This window comes from Clupea harengus, chromosome 19 (genome assembly GCF_900700415.2).
Source record: "Clupea harengus chromosome 19, Ch_v2.0.2, whole genome shotgun sequence".
NCBI classification, from domain to species: domain Eukaryota; kingdom Metazoa; phylum Chordata; class Actinopteri; order Clupeiformes; family Clupeidae; genus Clupea; species Clupea harengus.
Window position 1 is genome coordinate 11,652,944 of NC_045170.1, and position 18,845 is coordinate 11,671,788.

Genomic DNA, 18,845 nt, shown 5'->3' on the forward strand with positions numbered 1-18,845 from the left:
TAGATGAGTGTGTATATGTGTGTGCAGAATTGTATTGGGTACGGTAAGTGCCTAAAGAAAGAAACACACTATGAGGTGACTGGTTGCGTGTGTCCTGAAAGGATGAATGCGAGAGTGGTTGTGATTGGACTGTCATCTGTGTGCATGTGTGTGAAACAGGTACAGGACAGAGTGACCGTGAGGTGGCGGGGTTGTGTGTCTGAGATGTGTGTGTGTATGTGTGGATGAGGGAGGGGGTTAGTGTAAGGATGTGTGTGTGTATGTGTGAACAGGGGAGGGGGTTAGTGTAAGTGTGTGAGTGTGTGATGTGAGGGGGGGTGGGGTGTGATGAGTAAATGGGTGAGAGGGAGAGCGTAAGCAAGAGAGAGAAACAGAGAGAGAGGAAGAGAGGTAAGGAGGGAGGGAAAGTATCCCTATGTGACAGCAGGCCTTCAACGCATCACAGGTGACACATGGGTGCGTGTCGCACAATCACACGGAGTAGCGCAGCGGGATTTGAGTTATTACTCCGCACATCGCTATGCTGAGGAGAGGCATTGTGTATCACACATACACACACACACACCTGGGGAAAATGACAGTGCGTGTGAGTGGAGCAGGCGGCAGACAAATGTCCCGTGCCTCCTCCATCTTCATTAGGGCAGACGGATTCTTTCCGCTCACTACGCTAATGGGGCAGCCCCTGTGCCAGACAAAAGGTTGGTGAGCCGGTTGGCGCGGGCCACCGCGGAAATAAAACCCAATAACTTCACAGAGATAGCTGCTTGTACAAACAGCGGCTCCCTAAAAGGATGGCATGACGGCTACGCTGAAAAATTGGGACCACCTGTTCCAGGCCCAGAACAAAGATGGCTGCCAGAGCCACTTCCCCCTAGAGGCCGAAAAAACACATACCAATCTATGATATGGACCTTCTGCTCCACTTTGAATGCTTTCATGTGGAGATCATAAAAGAGAATGGGACATGACGAAGACCCGGCAACAACTGTGGCTGCAGCGGGCCCAATTCACTAAAGTGCTCCCCCTGGACCCCCTTTGTGACCCCCTTTTTGGCACCTTGTGGCAATCTCAACCGGAGCTACACTCGGTCAGACCACATTAACGGCCACATAGCTCATGGGCTCCCTTCTCCTACAGTTACCGGTGGCATGTGGCACAAGCTCCGGCAGGCTGGCAGGATCTCGAAGCCCCCCAGCGGGAGCTAACCGGCACTGGGTGACAAATGAAGTGGCTGCACCAGATTGCTGTGCGTCACCGAGACCTGGGGTTAAGCCACCACACACACACACACACACAGATACACACACACACACACACACACACACACACACACACACACACAGCAGCAGACTCCACAGTCACAACCAGGGGCTCCATCACGCGGCAGATAGAGGCCGTGGGGGTGAAGGGACATGCTGGAGGGTGTCTGACAGGTTTGCACAGGACGAGCAGGGGCCTTGCGAATCAGGTCAGGGAGGCATTGTTAGGCAGTGACGCTTGGACAAAGCATTTTTCTAGGTAGGTGCTAGTGTTTCTGACATTGTGGTAGGTTGAGCTGACCGAGATTATAAAGTCATAAAACAGGCTGTGTAAAAATGTCAGTTGCCTGGTTCATGATTTTCTAGAATACAGGAGAGAAAAGACTTAGGAGAAAGAGTAGCAACATAGCCTATCGACAAAATGCATCATAGCAAGGGAGATTGTTGTAGGGTAGCTTCTTAGGGTAGGTATCTTAGCAACACATACTGAGTAAAACATTTTGCAGAATAGCAATGATGACAGGGTAAGACATTTGTATGGTATCAATAGAGGCTTCAGGTAGTAATAGACAGTGACGTCTAAGATAGTTCTAGGTATTATAATATGGTACTTCGGGATGAAAGACAGTTAGAAAAATATGTGAGATGACAGTTAAAGGCTTTCTAAGGAATAATGGAGAGTGAGAGGCAGAGAGGCGTGTGTGGTTTATCTGTAATTGAAATGTAGTCATTACCTCCTCCAGATGAGCAGCCCGACACCCAGAGACAGGAGCATGATGAGAGCAGCCACAGACACCACCACAATTATCACCACTGGGTTCTGCTCGCTGGACGCTAGGGCCACTGACGGCACACACACAAAGGGCCAGACACACACACACACACACACACACACACACACACACACACAGACAATTATGCACACGCACACACACACACACACACACACATACACACGACAAAGGGCCGGACACACACACACACAAACACAAACAGTGTGAGAGAGAGAGAGGGAGAGAAAGAACGGTAGAAAGAAAGAAAGAAAGAAAAAGAAAAACACACAGGGACAAAAAGAGAGACACCATTAGTATTCTGCAGAGGCAACCATCCACAGTTCTGTGAAAGGTAAGGACTGTTACAAGGAGAACTATGATTACTTTGAGAGGAGTGTGGAAAGTAAAAAAAAAAAGACATTTTCACTTTCCAACCAATTCCTGTGTGCGTGTGTGAGTGTGTGTATTTGTGTGTGCGAGAGTGTGAGAGAACGACGGGGAGAGAGAGAGAGAGCCAGAAGATGAGGGAGAGCCGCAGTAGAAGACAAATGGGAAAGAGAGATATAGAAATGGAAGAGCTGATAAAAGGGACAGACAGAGAGAAAGACACAGAGAGGTTGAAGCACCCCTCCATCTTAATATGCGTATCCCATGAGTCTGTGTAGCAGGAAGAGGAAGGGATTGAACACTCACACTCTCCCAGCGTATGGAGCTCCAGGGGCACACTGTAGGCCCCATAGTCCAACGGCGAGGGGGATGAAGACGACAGAGAGGAAGATGAAGCCGACGACGAGGAGGCAGAGGAGGAGGAAGATGAAGAAGAGGAGGAGGAGAGTGGAGAGGAGGCCAGCGAGGAGGAGGACGAGGAGGAGCTGGAGGAGGTGACTGGGGATGAGGAGGTGCGGATGAGGAAGACATAGGTGGTGCCCGGCTTGAGGTTGTTGACGCTGACACGAGTAGCCGCCGTCTTCACTGTGGAGTAGCGCTGGTCCTTCTGCTCCTGGATGGGGGGGGGGGGGCAAAGGTCAACATTGGAGTGTTACCACGGTGATACACTGGTCTCCTATATGTTAGATAAGCTGTTGGAGTGTGTTGTGAAGAGCAGGGTAGCCACGCAGCACTTAATTGGGTGTGTGTGTGTGTGTGTGTGTGTGTGTGTGTGTGTGTGTGTGTGTGTGTGTGTGTGTGTGTGTGTGTGTGTGCAATTTAAGAAATATTGTTTTTGCTGGACTTACCCTTAAAAGCTAATTTCTGATATTAAATAAGAAAAAAGTCCCTCATGTTGAATTATAAGTGTGACTGAGATCCACCCACATTGCCATATGGATAGGCCTTGTTAATTTGATTGCTTTTAGCAGCATTGTGTTTTATCCAACTTTGTTGTGTGTGCTGTGTGATGTGCTTTCATGTGAGAGCCTGCGTCCATGTGTGGGTATTGAGGACGAAACTGTGTGTGCGGTTGTGTAAGTGTGTATGTGTAAGTAAATGTGTGAATATGTGGACGACAAAAAGAGAGTCAGAATGTGTGTTTTTGTTTGTTTGTGAGTGAAATACATATAGTGAACAAAATAGGTTATTGTGTCTTTTTTGTTTATCTTTGTGTGTACCTCTGTGTGTGTGTTGAGTGTGTGTTTGTTGAGTGTGTGTGTGTGTTGAATGTGTGTGTGTGTGCGTTGAGTGTGCGTGTGAAAAGAGAAATAGGCAGTGCGTGCCATTCTTTGGGTGTGCTGCTGGTCTGGTTATGGGCTTTAAGCAGCAGTGATGCAGCTCAGCAGAGAAGTGCGTGAGTTTGAATGAATCAACCCATGTGGGGGAATTGAGTGGTGCGAGCAGTTTGTTCACGCTTGAAAAACAGGATGCCCCAGAGTGCTGTGTTTATATTTGTTGGTGGTGTTTGTGTGTGTGTGTGTGTGTGTGTGTGTGTGTGTGTGTGTGTGTGTGTGTGTGTGTGTGTGTGTGTGTGTGAAACTGAACGGTATGTTTGCAACTACATGAAAGTGTAGAGAATGTTTCTGAAGAACTCAGAATGAGAGTGTTTTAAGGAAGGTGTATGTGCGTGTGTTTGAGAGAGAGCGAGAGATCACCAGAGTGGAAAATCTGTATGAAATCCTAAAAATGTTAAAGAGAAAGGTTGAGACACTGTGAAAGCGGGAGTGCATGGTTTTGTAATCTATCCCAATGACTATGGGGGGGAAACAAATGCAATGTGTGTGTATGCTAACGTGTGCTAATGTGCGTGTATGCTAACGTGTGCTAATGTGTGTGTATGCTTACGTGTGCTAATGTGTGTGTATGCTAACGTGTGTGCACGTGTGTGTATGCAAAGGTGTGCTAATGTGTGTGCACGTGTGTGTATGTACTTACCTTCTCGTAATACTTGATCTCGTACTCAGTGCGGCTGCGGTTGGGATAGATGGGCTCTCTCCACAGCAACGTCACACTGCGCTGCTCAATCTTCTCTGCCCGCAGCTCGCTCACCATAGAGGGTCCTGGAGAGATGGGAAAAGAGAGAGCAAAGGAGAAGAAAGAGAGAGAGAAATAAGGGGGGGAGGATAAATAATTGAAAATGTTCCTATCGGAAGGGAACCCGTGCTTTTTATGAATTATAGATAAGGCGAACAGCACTGTGCATGCGCTTGTGTCTGAGTGTGCCTGATGTGTGTGTGTGTCTCTCTGGAGTGTGTGTGTGTGTGTGTGTGTGTGTGTGTGTGTGTGTGTGTGGAGGTCTGTCTGGTGTGTGTGTGTGTGTGTGTGTGTGTGTGTGTGTGTGTGTGTGTGTGGAGGTCTGTCTGGTGTGTGTGTGTGTGTGTGTGTGTGTGTGTGTGTGTGTGTGTGTGTGTGTGTGTGTGTGTGTGTGTGTGTGTGTGTATGGGCATTTGACTGACAGATGAGTCACTGCAGCCTTAGCCCAGGACCGAAGATGACGATGGTGATGTCTTTGCTCTGTGTCCCTGGGTCAGACCTCTACTTGTTATGGGCACGTCAGACTGAGCACCCTGGCCAGGCCATGTTTACTGCCAGGCTGATGACTGACAAATCCGACACGCGAAAAAAAGTCTTGAAGAAAGCTGAAACGGTTCTAAAAGTAAACTTTCCCACAACATAGCCTTTGGGTTTGCAAGATGGGTTTTGGTGTGTGGTTCTTCATTGCTAAACAAATCTATGAATTGTATGATATTCTATGAATTAGCCTTAAAATTCATCAGATTGTTCTGCATAGACTACATATGATACAGAATACATACATTTTTCTGTAATTACCCTGCGCACATCAGTGCTTCTTTTCATTAGCCTGTTGTTGCCTTCTCCCCAATGTCACTGTATTCACTGTGGCTTCGAGTATCTCTGGTAATGTGCCTTTAAGGTTCCAGGAGTCAGAAATGGACTGAGTCCAGAACTAAATTTAAGATCACTGTATGGGCTTTTAACCGACTGCCACTAACACTAGTTTCCTCCAACACCGCTGACTTTTAAAAATAAAAATATCCTTTCTTTTTGACATCATCATCATCATCATCATCATCCAAACCAACCACCTCAGCTTGATGAATGACAGGACAGAAAACCTGGCACTCCCAGCTCATCACGAATGAGAGCTTCAAAACAACAATCCAGTGAGACACTGGCTCACGTCATTGTGTTTAATCCAACAACACCTCATTTATTACCGTCAATGTATTATCTTCCATTTGGTGGACCCAGCTGAGCACACCTTAAAAAAAAAAAAAAAAAAAAACTCTCAAGCTTGAAATAGAAGCACATCTCATTTTCTTTTGTCTTTCAGAGATAGACAGTCAGATCTGCCAATGAGCAGAGCCGGCACTGAGGCAGATGTGAGCGGTAGTGAGCAGGTCCAGCCCCCTTTGAGCATGAGCACTGATGATGATATGATTAATGAGGCAGGGCTCCGGTGAGACCTGTCAATCACGCCTTGTTTAATGAATGACTGACATCTCTGTCTCTTGAGCACCTGACGGTGGGTCTGAGGGGAACAGCTGGATGAAAGAGCTTACAACTTCATTCCTCTGTGTCTCACACACACCTGCACACAAACACACACCGTCTTTTGCTTCACATCAATCTGAAATCTATAACGACACATTGGTTTTTTTGGGGAGCACATCAAAGCGAGCAGCAATCTGATTGCTCTGTCTCTTTACGGGGATGTCTCTCTTTTTTGCTTTCATCTGATCTGTCCGTGTTTTAAGAAACTCATTCGTTCTCATGCACGCACAAACGGCCATTGCATTATTCATGCCTCCGCGTTTTAGCGGTGGCTAACGAGCGCGTCAGCCATCAATCAAGGCTAACGTTTAATTAAAAGGTGGAAAGCAGGAAATTGTGCTGGAGCAGTGTTGGAGCTGGAAGGGGGGGAGGGGGGGGGGGCGCAGTAGCGCAGCAGTGGGAGCAGGAGGGGGAAGCTGTTCGAGTGTGGCGGTTAGCGCGGCTCAAATCTCCAGCCGTTATCCCAATGGGCCCCGGGATCATGATCCGACCAGACCACACGGATTAGGGCTCAGAGCCCCGACTTAAAGACATAAAGCCCAGCAGTGTCCGTTGGTCCCTCACCGACAATCACACAGCAACCGCACAATGGCAAGAGAGACAGAGAGAGAGAGAGCGTGTGTGTGTGAGAGTGAGTAAGAAAGAGAGACAGAGAGAGAGAGAGCGTGTGTGTGTGAGAGTGAGTAAGAAAGAGAGACAGAGAGAGAGAGAGCGTGTGTGTGTGAGTGAGTATGAAAGAGAGACAGAGGCAGAGAGAGAGAAAGAAAGAGAGAGTGAGAGTGTGAGAGAGAGAGACAGAGGGAGAGAGAGAGAAAGAGAGAGAGAGTGAGTGAGAGAGAGTGAGTGAGTGAGAGAGTAAAAGAGAGACAGAGGGAGAGAGAGAGTGAGAGAGAGATGAGGCAGAGAGAGAATGAGACAGGAATGGAGAGCCAAGGACAGCAAAAGATAAAAAGCAGTAGACAGAGAGAGAGAGCAGACCGAAGCACAAAATAAACAATCTCACAAAAACAGTTCCTCTTTCTCTCCCTTACTCATACGCACACACACACACTAACCCTTTCCCACACACACACACTGTTCTGCTACTTCGGCAGGGCTAACAGTTTTAAGCGATAGAGTCGGTAGGAGAGGGTGCTGTTGAACACGGCAGGATCAGTGGCAACGCCAGCACACCTTGTCAGCTCGCGCTCCCCTTAACATCTCCGGGCCGTTCTCTCCATCTCGGTGCCTTGCCTCTGATGAATTATGCATCGGCAGCTCCAAACTCATAGCCCCGCTCCTCAACATGACTCAGGCTGACAACACACACCTGCACACTAATCCAAACACAGGTTGCACACACTCTGTCTTTCTGCCTCTCTCTGTCCTCTCCAACTTGCGCGCTCTCTCTCTCTCTCTCTCTCTCTCTCTCTCTCTCTCTCTCTCTCTCTCTCTCTCTCTCTCTCTCTCTCTCTCTCTCTCTCTCTCTCTCTCTCTCTCTCTCTCTCTCTCTGTGTGTGTCTTTCTCTCTCTCTCTATCTCTCTCTTCCTCCCCCTGTTTCTCTCTCTCTCAATGGAAATATGAATGCTGCAGAGAATGAGACTGGAAACAATATCCCACACAATAAAAAAACAAACAAGCTCCCGTATGCAAAACTGCAGTACCCAGACACATAAACAGACACTCTGCATTACAGACAGACAGCAGAGAGATAAAGGGAGCACACAAGGGGAAAACACACCATCAAAACGCAAAACGGCACATCCATCAATAAAGCCTGACCCAATCAAACCACTGTGGAAAAGGAGCCTGTGTGTGTAATGGAGGTGGGGGGATTGACATCTGGATGATTCTAGTGTGGAATCACTACAAGCCAAACAGCACACACACACACACACACACACACACACACACACACACACACACACACACACACACACACACACACAGAAAACCAGCCACAAGCCCACCCCCTCTCAAACAGTCACACACACACCTGTCTTACCCACTCTAGCTCAGTCACTCTCAGCACAGTGAAGCTGTCCGCTGGCATGTGAGTCAGTGTGTGTGTGTGTCAGGCCCATAATGGCTGCAGCAGCTCGCACATCTCGCCCCCCCACCAGGCCCTCGGCCCACCGGCCCCATTTAGACCCAAACAGAGACGCGGCTCATGGCTGCCACTGCCCAGCTGCATCTCTGAATGACAACGGCACACAGTAAAGACAGACAGGTGAAGCGGAATCCCTACGGATCTCAGCTTCAATGTCTGTTATTTTTCCCCCTCTCCCTTTCCCTCTCTCTCTCTCTCTCTCTTTGTCTTTCTGTCTCTCTCTCTCTCTCTCGGCAGGTAAGACTTCCCCACGGAGCTTGCCGTTTCTCTATTGTCTGGGGAGCTCTTTCATCATGGTTGGAGCTGCGGCAATGAATACATCAGTCGTGCAGAGCTGGATTTCTTTGTTAGCGTTCATTTCCCCCCACCATCATTTCATGGCACGTATGTGTGTGTGTGTGTGTGGTGTGTGTGTGTGTGTGAGAGAGAGTGAGGGAGAAGAGCAAGACTAAATCTGTCTAATTGTGCACGTGTATGAATACCTGCCAGTTAGACTCCTCATGTGACTGCATGAGTGTGTGTCTATTGCAGTCTCAACTGCTATTCCACTGAGCGAGAGACAGAGAGAGAGAGAGAGAGAGAGAGAGAGAGAGTACTGCGCACACTTCAAGAGAGTGTGTGAGTAGCTAATATTTGCTAGTGTTGAGTACTGCTCTCCTGAGTACGAACCCTCTGTACTGTCCGTTTGTGCTCTGCTGGGTGAGGGCATTACAAGGTTGACAATGGTGTTCATGTATTAATTCCTTTGCCCCAGTTCAAAGCACTGATGGCAGGTGCTTGGCTGCCCTGTTTGTGGCGGAGCTTTGAGGGTCCAGGTCATCTCACTGGCTTCTGCTGATCCCTGGCAGCTCAAAGACCGTCTGTGGCAGCAGGCAAGAGCAAAGAGGCCAAATGCTGCTGGACGGGCACCTTCACACACACACACACACACACACAGTGCACTTCACACCTACACACACAAACTGTATGCGTGTGCACACATACACACGTTATTGAGCAATGGCAGTGACTCAAGTAACCATACTGTGAATACCACATGACCTTCTGCCACAGTGATTGGGGATGCTCTTCAGGTTAGACTTAACCTTGCAGCCAGTGTGTCTCTGTGTGTGTGTGTGTGTGTGTGTGTGTGTGTGTGTGTGTGTGTGTGTGTGTGTGTGTGTGTGTGTGTGTGTGTGTGTGTGTGTGTGTGTGTGTGTGTGTGTGTGTGTGTGTGTGTGAGTGAGTGAGTGAGTGAGTGAGAGAGAGAAAGGAAGAAAGAAAGAAAGAAAGAAAGAAAGAAAGAAAGAAAGAAAGAGAGTGTGCGTATATGTAAGCAAGATCATGACATTGTGTATGCCTGCATTACTGCATGGGTATAACTCTTCTTGAAATGTGACTTGGTAGATGATCCAAACACAGTGGCACTTTTACAGTGTGTGATAAAATAATAATAAAAAATGGCCAGCGATTATCTGTTTTTCAGAGGTGGAATTGCAGAGGGAGGGAGAGAAATGGAATTCATCACAATGATGTGTGAGGCGTGTTTGAGCTCGGAGCCCCACCCTGAGCCACTATCTGGCAGGAGCGGGTCTCCGCAGCCAGCTTTAATCTGGCCTATCAGCTGGCACACTGCCGTGAGGAGCGCTATCTGGCAGGATGTCCCCTGCTCTCCCTGGCTAATCAGCAGCATCAGCATCCGCACTGGACTGGGGCTGAGACTGCCGTGTGTATACAAAAGCACACACACACAGTGACTCACACACACACACACACACACACACGCACGCACGCAGGCATACACACACACACACACACACACACACAGAAAAAGCACACACACACTGCTACACATACCTATATGAAGATAGTAAACCTAAAGCCATGAAATCCTATGCACACCCACACACACACCCCTGCAACAATCATCCACACCCCATCCCAGCTGAAATGGAGTAGGGGGGTGGAAAAATAACCCCGGCAAAATCTCTTCTTTTCCTTTTCTTTTCGGGCGGAACAGATCCCTCTCTCCTGACTGGGCTGGCCTGATAGACGCAGGTATTATCATGTGCTTTTATCATCCCATATTATCATTCATATTACAGCGGCCGCGACGGCAAGCTGTGTGGAGAGGGAGGTGGGCTTGCCGAGAAAAGGGTCCCTCCACTGGAAGAGGGAGGTGATGGGAGGGAGGGGAAAGCAATAGGGAAGGAACAGAGAGATAAAGACATATAGAGATGAGATGTCGTGAGAGGGAGCGAGAGATGAGAACAGACATGGACGGAGAGAGAGAGAGAGAAAAAGAGATGAACAGAAATAAAGGGGAGCGGACGGGGCTCAAAATTGAAAATCCAGGATCAGACACCTGCTCACAGACACAGATATATTTCCATCGGAAGCTCACAGTTATGGCCTCCGCAGCTGTGTAAACCCCAACCAGCCATTCAGAGCGTGTGTGTGTGTGTGTGTGTGTGTGTGTGTAAGTGATCATCCGAATGAGTCTCCACTATGTTTAATGTGTGTTCCACTATCATACACAGAGAAAAGAAAAGAAATATCAAGATGAGGGGAGGGGACTGACTGAAAGACAGAAAGACAAGGTTTGTGTGTGGGACTATTGTTGTCTGTACTGCAGTAAGTTAAGGTGTTGATAAATGTCTATATATTATCCAACAGTGTGTAATTCAGCCAAGAAGAGTCTTTGTCTCTGTGCGCTAGTGAAAGATCGTAACCCCATGCATGCATAGACACAAGCCTCTGCATAAAATGTAGCGAGCGTGGATTTTAAAACTTGCATAACGATAAATGTTAATTGTGCAAAAATATGAACACCTACACAGTTAATGTGCCACGCTCATGCCAGATTTAATGCACTGATATAAATCCACTCAGCTGCTGCAGGAGCTACTGTAAATGCAGGCATGGCGGCGAGGGAGGCTGGAGTTTGTGTTTATTCCTCTTAAGTCTGTGTGTGCGTCTGTGTGCGTCTGTGTGCGTCTGTGTGCGTCTGTGTGCGTCTGTGTGCGTCTGTGTGCGTCTGTGTGCGTCTGTGTGCGTCTGTGTGCGTCTGTGTGCGTGTACACATCTGTAAAAATGCTATTCCCTAGCAGCTTGAGAGGCGCTCATTTCTCTGATGAGGGATAAGGAAGAAAGGCAGATCTGGTCAGTGTGTAAGAAAGGCAGAGCTGGCCAGTGTGTATGAAAGGCAGAGCTGGCCAGTGTGTATGAAAGGCAGAGCTGGCCAGTGTGTATGAAAGGCAGAGCTGGCCAGTGTGTATGAAAGGCAGAGCTGGCCAGTGCCTCCCCTCTTGTCCCCAATGAGAGCAGAGCTAGGGGAGAGATAAAGGAGGGGTGAAGAACGCAGAGGAGAGGAAGAACAGGAAGAAGGGAGAAGAATGCAGAGGAGAGGAAGAACAGGAAGAAGGGAGAAGGCAGCCCCACAGAGATGAGAGGGGTAGAGCATCTGAGAGGAAGAGAGAAAACTGCTGTCTGACAGTCTAGCGCTCACGAAGCCCCAGGAATAAAGCACATACACACGTCCACACACACACACACACATAAACACACACACACACACACACACACACACACACACAAACTCTAATGCGAGTTCATCAGGAGTTCACCGAAAGTTCGTATGAACATCAGCACATGAATGAGGGTGAGCACTTGAAAACATAAAAGTGAAAGTTAAAAGGAGAAGCTCCCCCTTGCCGTTTCCCTCTTTCGCGCGCTCACAGACACACAAGCACAGGGATCAGACCAACATGCCTCGTGCTCTCCCTGCCTCGACCATACCGTGTGTGTGTGTGTGTGTGTGTGTGTGTGTGTGTGTGTGTGTGTGTGTGAGAGAGAGAGGGCGCCAGTGGGAGGGAATGGGCCAGAGAGACAGGGATGGGGGAGCTATGGTAGGACTTTTGACAGCTACTTTAGCAATCCATCAAAACGCTAGACCCCCCTCTTTCAGGCAGCTGTCTGTCACCATATCCATCTTCCTACCTGTGTGTGTGTGTGTGTGTGTGTGTGTGTGTTTGAGTGTATGTGTTTGTGCCTCTGACAAAACAGCATGCAGCACAGGGTGAGAGACAGTTCAGCTCATCAAGTCTCCTCACACGACACACACACACACACACACACACACACACACACACAGACACACTCACAGTGAGAAAGAGAGAGTGAAAGAGAGAGTGAGGGAGAGAGAAAGAAAGAGAGAGAGAGAGAGAGAGAGAGAGAGAGCGCTCTGACAGCTGCACAATAAAGAGCTCAGCCGTTATGAGGCAGATGAATAAGAGAGAGGGGGCTTGAGGAAATCATTTTCCTTTCTTTCGTCTCCTTTCATGCAGATAAAAAGGGAGACAATTTTACCTCCTTCTGCCGACGCCGTTTGAGTCACTGAGGAGGCTCGGGAGTGAAGCAGCGGCAAAGCCCTGACGCATTACTCTTATGATGCAGTGTGTGTGTGTGTGTGTGTGTGTTTATGTGTGTTTGGATGGATGCGTGCTCTTTGTGCGAAACATGCTTTGAGGACACAGACACACAATTAACATGAATAGCAGTGGAGCTTGTTTTCTCCCAAACTACATTGGGGGGAGCGAGGGGGATGATGGGAGGGGGGCGGGGGGCTTGATGGAACCAATTAGAAGCCTCCACACACCCAAAACAAAAACATCTAATAGGTTCATCTCAACCATGAATGGGTGGTGATAAGTGCATATTACTGGTGGTGGATTGTCACTTAGTCCTCATTTTCATATGGAGACCAGAAGACTCTCTTACAGTTCTTCGGTAGAACATTCCATATGAAATCTTAAATAGTTTTTCTCTAAGGATAATCATGAACACTTAAAGTATCTTCTTTGAGCCCTGCAAGTTCAGCCTAGAACCACAGAGGCTGAAATTATTTCTGAAGTGAACCCATCATTCTAAGTTCCGAGATGTTCAAAGCAGTTTTTCAGCCCTATGAAACAAATGCTTCATTCTGCTGCCAGACAAACAGAACATTTTTGGCTAGTACTACAGCTATATAGCCATGGTTAGTAGTCCAGGTGGACAATGGGGAAAATCTAAAAGCAGTAAGTGACAGCCCGTGGTTAGTACACACAATTACCAGCAGTCTCCTTATCAGTACCCGAACCTAAAGTAACCTGTGCTTTAAATTTCCTGAAAGGATTAAATGCAAACTGCATCTCATATCATGCTATTGACAACAACACACTGTAGCACACACACACACACACACACAGACACACACACACACACACAGACAGGTGTGTGCACAAATGTAACCACACATAAGCCTTTTCTTACATTCCTCCTAGTTTTCACACATCTAATTCTCTCCTTTTGTGGCCATGAGATCTGGCACCCTCCTACACACCCCCACACATCCACTCACACACCCACTCACACACCCACGCACACCCGCGCGCACACCCACACCTTATTCTTTGGCTCTTTGGCTTCTGTGATCTCAATCTGTCATTATAGCACACTATCATAACAAACCTCACACCCACACCCACCCATATTTACACACACACACACACACACACACACACACACACACACACCACTCTCTGGCAAACTGCCCCTCCTCTCTTACTTCATCATCTTAAACCCCTTCTTTTCTCTTTTTGGCCTTGTAGACACACACACACACACACACACACACACACAGACACACACACACACACACACACACACAGGGCTCAGAGAGTGGCCCTCTCCACAGGGACAGGGCCATCTAAGCCACCAGAATAAATCCTCTGAAGATATTGAAATGTCAATCCCCCTCCCCCTGACCCATCCTTATGCCCCCCTTAAGCACACACCACACACACACACACACACACATACATACACATACATAAACACACACACTCACCCACAAACACGCCAAACTCTGACACCTCCACCACCTCTATAGCTAACCAAACACACACACACACACACACACACACACAATAGAGGTACCTATTTACGCACACAGGCACACACTCACAGAATATACAGTACTGGCATCAGACACACGTGTTCATTCATATACACGCACATTTCTCTGTATACATGTGCAGAATATGCATACATCCATTTATTCAAGCATTAACATGCATCCAAACAAGATGTGTAATCCACTATAAAGAGTCCCCGGAGAGGAGGGTCAAATGAATCCCTGTTTAACATACATACAGAAACACACACACACACACACACACACACACACACACACACACACACACACACAAAGACAATCCGCTTCTTCCTGAGCAGTGTTAGATACATAAACATACACAGTCTGTTTCCTGCCCCGCCCGCTGACCCCTGCCTGTCTGGGGCCATGGGGGGTCCACTTAAGCTGCCCCCACAAGTCGCTTGTGGAGAGGAAATGGCCTGGACTGGGGGGGCCAGTGGTTGCCACGTGTCACGTGTGGGTAAAAGTCACAGGCACCCTGCCTCTGTGTGGCCCACAGAGACTTGACATTTCCCCCCCAGGCACCCCACCATCCCCATGAGGTCCACCACTACCCCCCCTTCCCTCCCCCCTCCCTCAAACGTCGTCTCATCCGATGCCCGTCTCATCCTCAGAGGCGCCGTCTCGCTACAGCAGCCCGCCTTAAAAACGCAGCCTGCCGGCACTGGAGACGTCCATGCTAACAGGCTTAGTGCCAGGAAGAAGCCCTCTGCTGTGGGGCACTTATGAAAGAAAGGGGGTATGGGAGAGGGAGGAAAAGATAGAGGGAGAGAGACACACAAAAAGAGAGAGAGAATATGATAGAAAATGAGAGAATGAAACATAATACATAAACACAAAATAGAGAAAAGTACAGATAAACAGCAAGAGGGTCAGAAATACAGGAAAAAGGAAGACAGAGACGGAAAACGCGAGACAAAGGAACAGTGTGTGAGAGAGAGATAGACAGAGAGAGAGAGAGAGAGATAGACAGAGAGAGAGAGGAGAGGAGAGAAAAAGAATGGCCTCACATCAGTTTTCCTAATGTAGTATTCATGAAGGTCAGGGATATGGGGGTTTAGAGGGGGAGAGGGGAGTTATGGCATATTGTCTCAGAAAAACAGCAAGGGCATAATGCCCGTTAACCTTCTCCATAATCTGCCATTCTTAATGCTTCGCTAGTGAAGGGGAGCAAATTATGCTGGATTAGCACAGATACACATACGCGCACACAAAGACACAAAGACACACACACACACACACACACACACACACACACACACACACACACACACACACACACACACACACAGACACAAACACAAACACAACATGCAAACAAACACACATGCATGATGGAGATTCCAAACGCGCACATACATACATGCATGTATTACACATTTCCAGCGTAAATCTCCGCCCAGGATAATCTCCTTTGTTTGAAAGCATGACTGTATATTAATGCGATAAACCCTCTAATTCAGGGTAAATAAACAAAAACGAGAGCCCCACTCGCTTAATGCCGTGACGCGTTGTCAATCACGGCCCCGCACCATCGCTGCACCTCTTTTCCCGTAGATGGAGGGGGAAGTGTGGTCGCTTCAGCTGGCGTGTTTCCGCACAAGGAGCTAACCTTGAAGAAGCCGCTCCACACAGTCGCCAGAGATTTATGGAGGGTCCCTCCTCTGAGTGGCACACTAGGGGAAGGATTAGACTGAAATATTCACGGGGCATAAAACCCGCAATGTTTTAAAGTCTCCCCCGGTGACTGGCGGCACGAGAGCAGCACTCAGGGATATCAGTGCGCATTAGCGGTTAGCGTAGCGTTTGGGTTTTACTCAGATCATGTGATGTTAGTTAGAGAAGAGTGGGGAAGCGCAAAAAAAAAAGAGGAATTAAGCAGGCATCCATTTTGAAAGATTCCAGGATAAACATATTTAATGTTTACAGGAATAGGAAAACAAAAGAGATCCCATTTGAGTGGAGTGTTCGTGGAAGTGATTAGACTGATGGCGAACCATACATGTGTGTGTGTGTTTGTGGTTGTGTGTGGTGTGTGTGTGTGTGCTGCAAGACAGTGTATGTGTGTGTGTGTGAGAGAGAGAGAGAATAAGACACAGAAAGCCAAACAAAGAGGTGTGTGTGTGTGTGTGTGTGTGTGTGTGTGTGTGTGTGTGTGTGTATGTGTGCGTGCGTGTGCGTATGCGTGTGTAGGTGTGTATGTGTGTGTGAGCAGGGCTTTCATGCCACTGTGGCCTCCCACCACACAATCACCAGCTGTTCACTAAAGCCCTGAACCCTGCGTCACAGTCCTGCATCCAGATGCTGCTCTTATACAACCGCCTTTTCTGATTGGTCAGCGCTAAAACTGGAGCGCTAACTGACACGACACACACACACACACACACACACACACACACACACACAAAGACAATGTAGCGCAGTCTCACCTGACTTGTGCACTCATCCAAAAGGCTTGCACGCACCTGGTCCTCAACAAAGGTACTCCGACACAGAGCTAACTTCACCTTAGCCTCGTCAAGGCAAGCGTACCCATACAGAGCACATCTGATTAACATTTCTTTACAAAAGCTCCAACATTGCCAGTGCTCATCTCTCACACAAAGACACACACACATACACACCCTTTCACCCACACACATCGTAGAATGCATCAAATGAATGAGTGTGTGTGCCCTCCGCGCACTCTCCCCACAAAGGGAGGCCAGCGTCTGTTTAAATGACACAGTGGAGCGTGGCAGAGGAATACCTCACAGGTGACGTGCAGCCATTACTGCCAAGTCCCCTGACGAATGCAGCGGCTCCCTCTCCAGAGGATTCCACTGGAGGAGACGAGTGCTCTGCTCCCCGCTCTCAGAGGAGAGGGAGAGAGAGGGAGAGAGAGAGAGGGAGAGAAAGAGAGAAGGAGAGAGAGGGAGAGAGAGAAAGAGAGAGAGAGAAGGAGAGAGAGGGAGAGAGAGAAAGTGAAAGAGAAAGAGTGTGCTGCCTTAACTACCAAGGTTGTTAGAGGATTTCAAATGCACTGATTTCCATATTTGATCAGTCCCTTTCACTGCCAGAGAGGCTGTGGTTTTAGTTGGCTTCATGGTGGTGACAGCGTTTCAGGATTGGAGTGAAATTAAACAAACCACAGAAAACATGCTGTGCTGTGCTTCCATCACTCAGCTATCCTCTAAGTGCAGTTAAAATACTTTTGGGGGGGTTCTGTATGCTGGGCTTTTTGGATTTTAGAGGTCACTAATGTACAAAGTAATCGGTTATGGAAGGAGTCTCAAAGCAAGACCCTGAATGAAGGTCTAAATACAACACGTCGACTGCTCTAGGCTAAAAGCAAAGCATGAATGAAACTGCTACTGAAAAAAAAACACAAAAGCCACAACTCCACTAAATTGCTCTCCACAAGAAATGTTTAACTAAAGATGAGTTCCCTGGAGCTCAGCAAACAGCCCCAGTTGCTGCTTAGAGGCATTTCTCCAGAGAGGGCTTTTCACCCTGCATTCCCTGTAGGGACATCCCTATTAGGGAATGATGATGGATCAATCAATGAATCTCTCTCCCCAGTGGGGAGTCATGCACGCCAGTGTACTACTGGGAGGGAGAAAAACTTCATGATTTCTTTATTAAGCCTGAGGTCTTACACAAAGAAGCCAGGGCTGTCAAAAAAGGGTGAAAAGCCTGTCCCCAATGTAAGAGTGCCAAGGGGGTTCTACAAAAAGCCTATTATCAGAGTGTTATGAAGTACAATGTCCATATTTGGCTCCTGGAACATGCAACACACGCTGCAATTTTCAGAGCATGAAGACGCAGCACTGTATTCTTTCTCAACCAACCGATCAGCCATTGTAAACATGCTGGTTCTTCCTCTAGTGGTACTAGTAGAGTGAATGACCTCAAGTCCTCTGAATCCGAAACGGGTCTAATTTGCTTCTGAAGTGTTGCGAGGAAACGACATACCTGCCAGGCTGGTGGAGACGTTGACCTGCGTGTAGAAGCGCTTGTTGGGCAGCAGCTCCGAGACGCCGTTCAGGGCCTCCACGGTGAAGGTGTAGTTGGCGTTGGGCAGCAGGTTGACCACGGTGACCGTGCGCTCCGTCAGGCCGCTCTGCTGGGGCACGAAGCCGACGCTGGGGCCGCACGGCTCGCACCGAGTGTCCGTGCCGCCGGAGAGCAGCGCCGCCACCGACGCCACGCGCACACAGCGCCTGCAGCCCACGCTGTAGGTGAGGTCGCCCCGGCCACCCGTGTCACTGGGGGGGGCCCAGTCCAGGATGAGGGTGGACTGCTTGAGGGTGTAGACCAGGTTCCTTGGTGGAGAGGGGGGCCCTGAGAGAGAGAGAGAGAGAGCGAGCGAGAGAGAGAGAGAGGGAGAGAGACAAAATGTGGGTTAGGTGTCTTGATGAAGGCAAACCAGGCCCTAACACTGGCCTTTTACTTTGACATGGGGAAAAAATATAATTGTGTTGCATTTTATGTAATGCATTGTGTTGCATTTTGTGTAGTGCCCCTGCATGTTTTTTAAAGCGACTGAGTGCTCCTCTCTACCTATGAGGTGTTTTCATCAGGAGAGGTGTCTCGTTGTGTAGCACTACAGGCTAAAGGCTCTCTCTTTTTGGGAAGAGCTCATTCAACTGCATGGCAACAGTTCTGAGTGCTGTTGCTTGGTTGCTACTCCATTGTTTCGCGGGGATTCATTTTAGTTGATGTCCTCCATGTGTGTGTCACTGAACTGAATTGACCGAGGGTGACAGATTCAATGAGGGACGAT

At 48.4% G+C, this 18,845-nt stretch overlaps 1 protein-coding gene across 1 annotated transcript in view; it reads right to left on the bottom strand.

Moving 5' to 3' along the window:
- LOC105909019 (ephrin type-A receptor 7) overlaps positions 1-18,845 on the bottom strand; it is a 107,848-nt gene that overhangs the window by 23,149 nt on the left and 65,854 nt on the right. Inside the window, 4 exon segments of the mRNA XM_031585962.2 lie at positions 1,994-2,102; positions 2,726-3,032; positions 4,397-4,521; positions 18,035-18,403. Coding sequence (XP_031441822.1) covers positions 1,994-2,102; positions 2,726-3,032; positions 4,397-4,521; positions 18,035-18,403 — 910 coding nt within the window.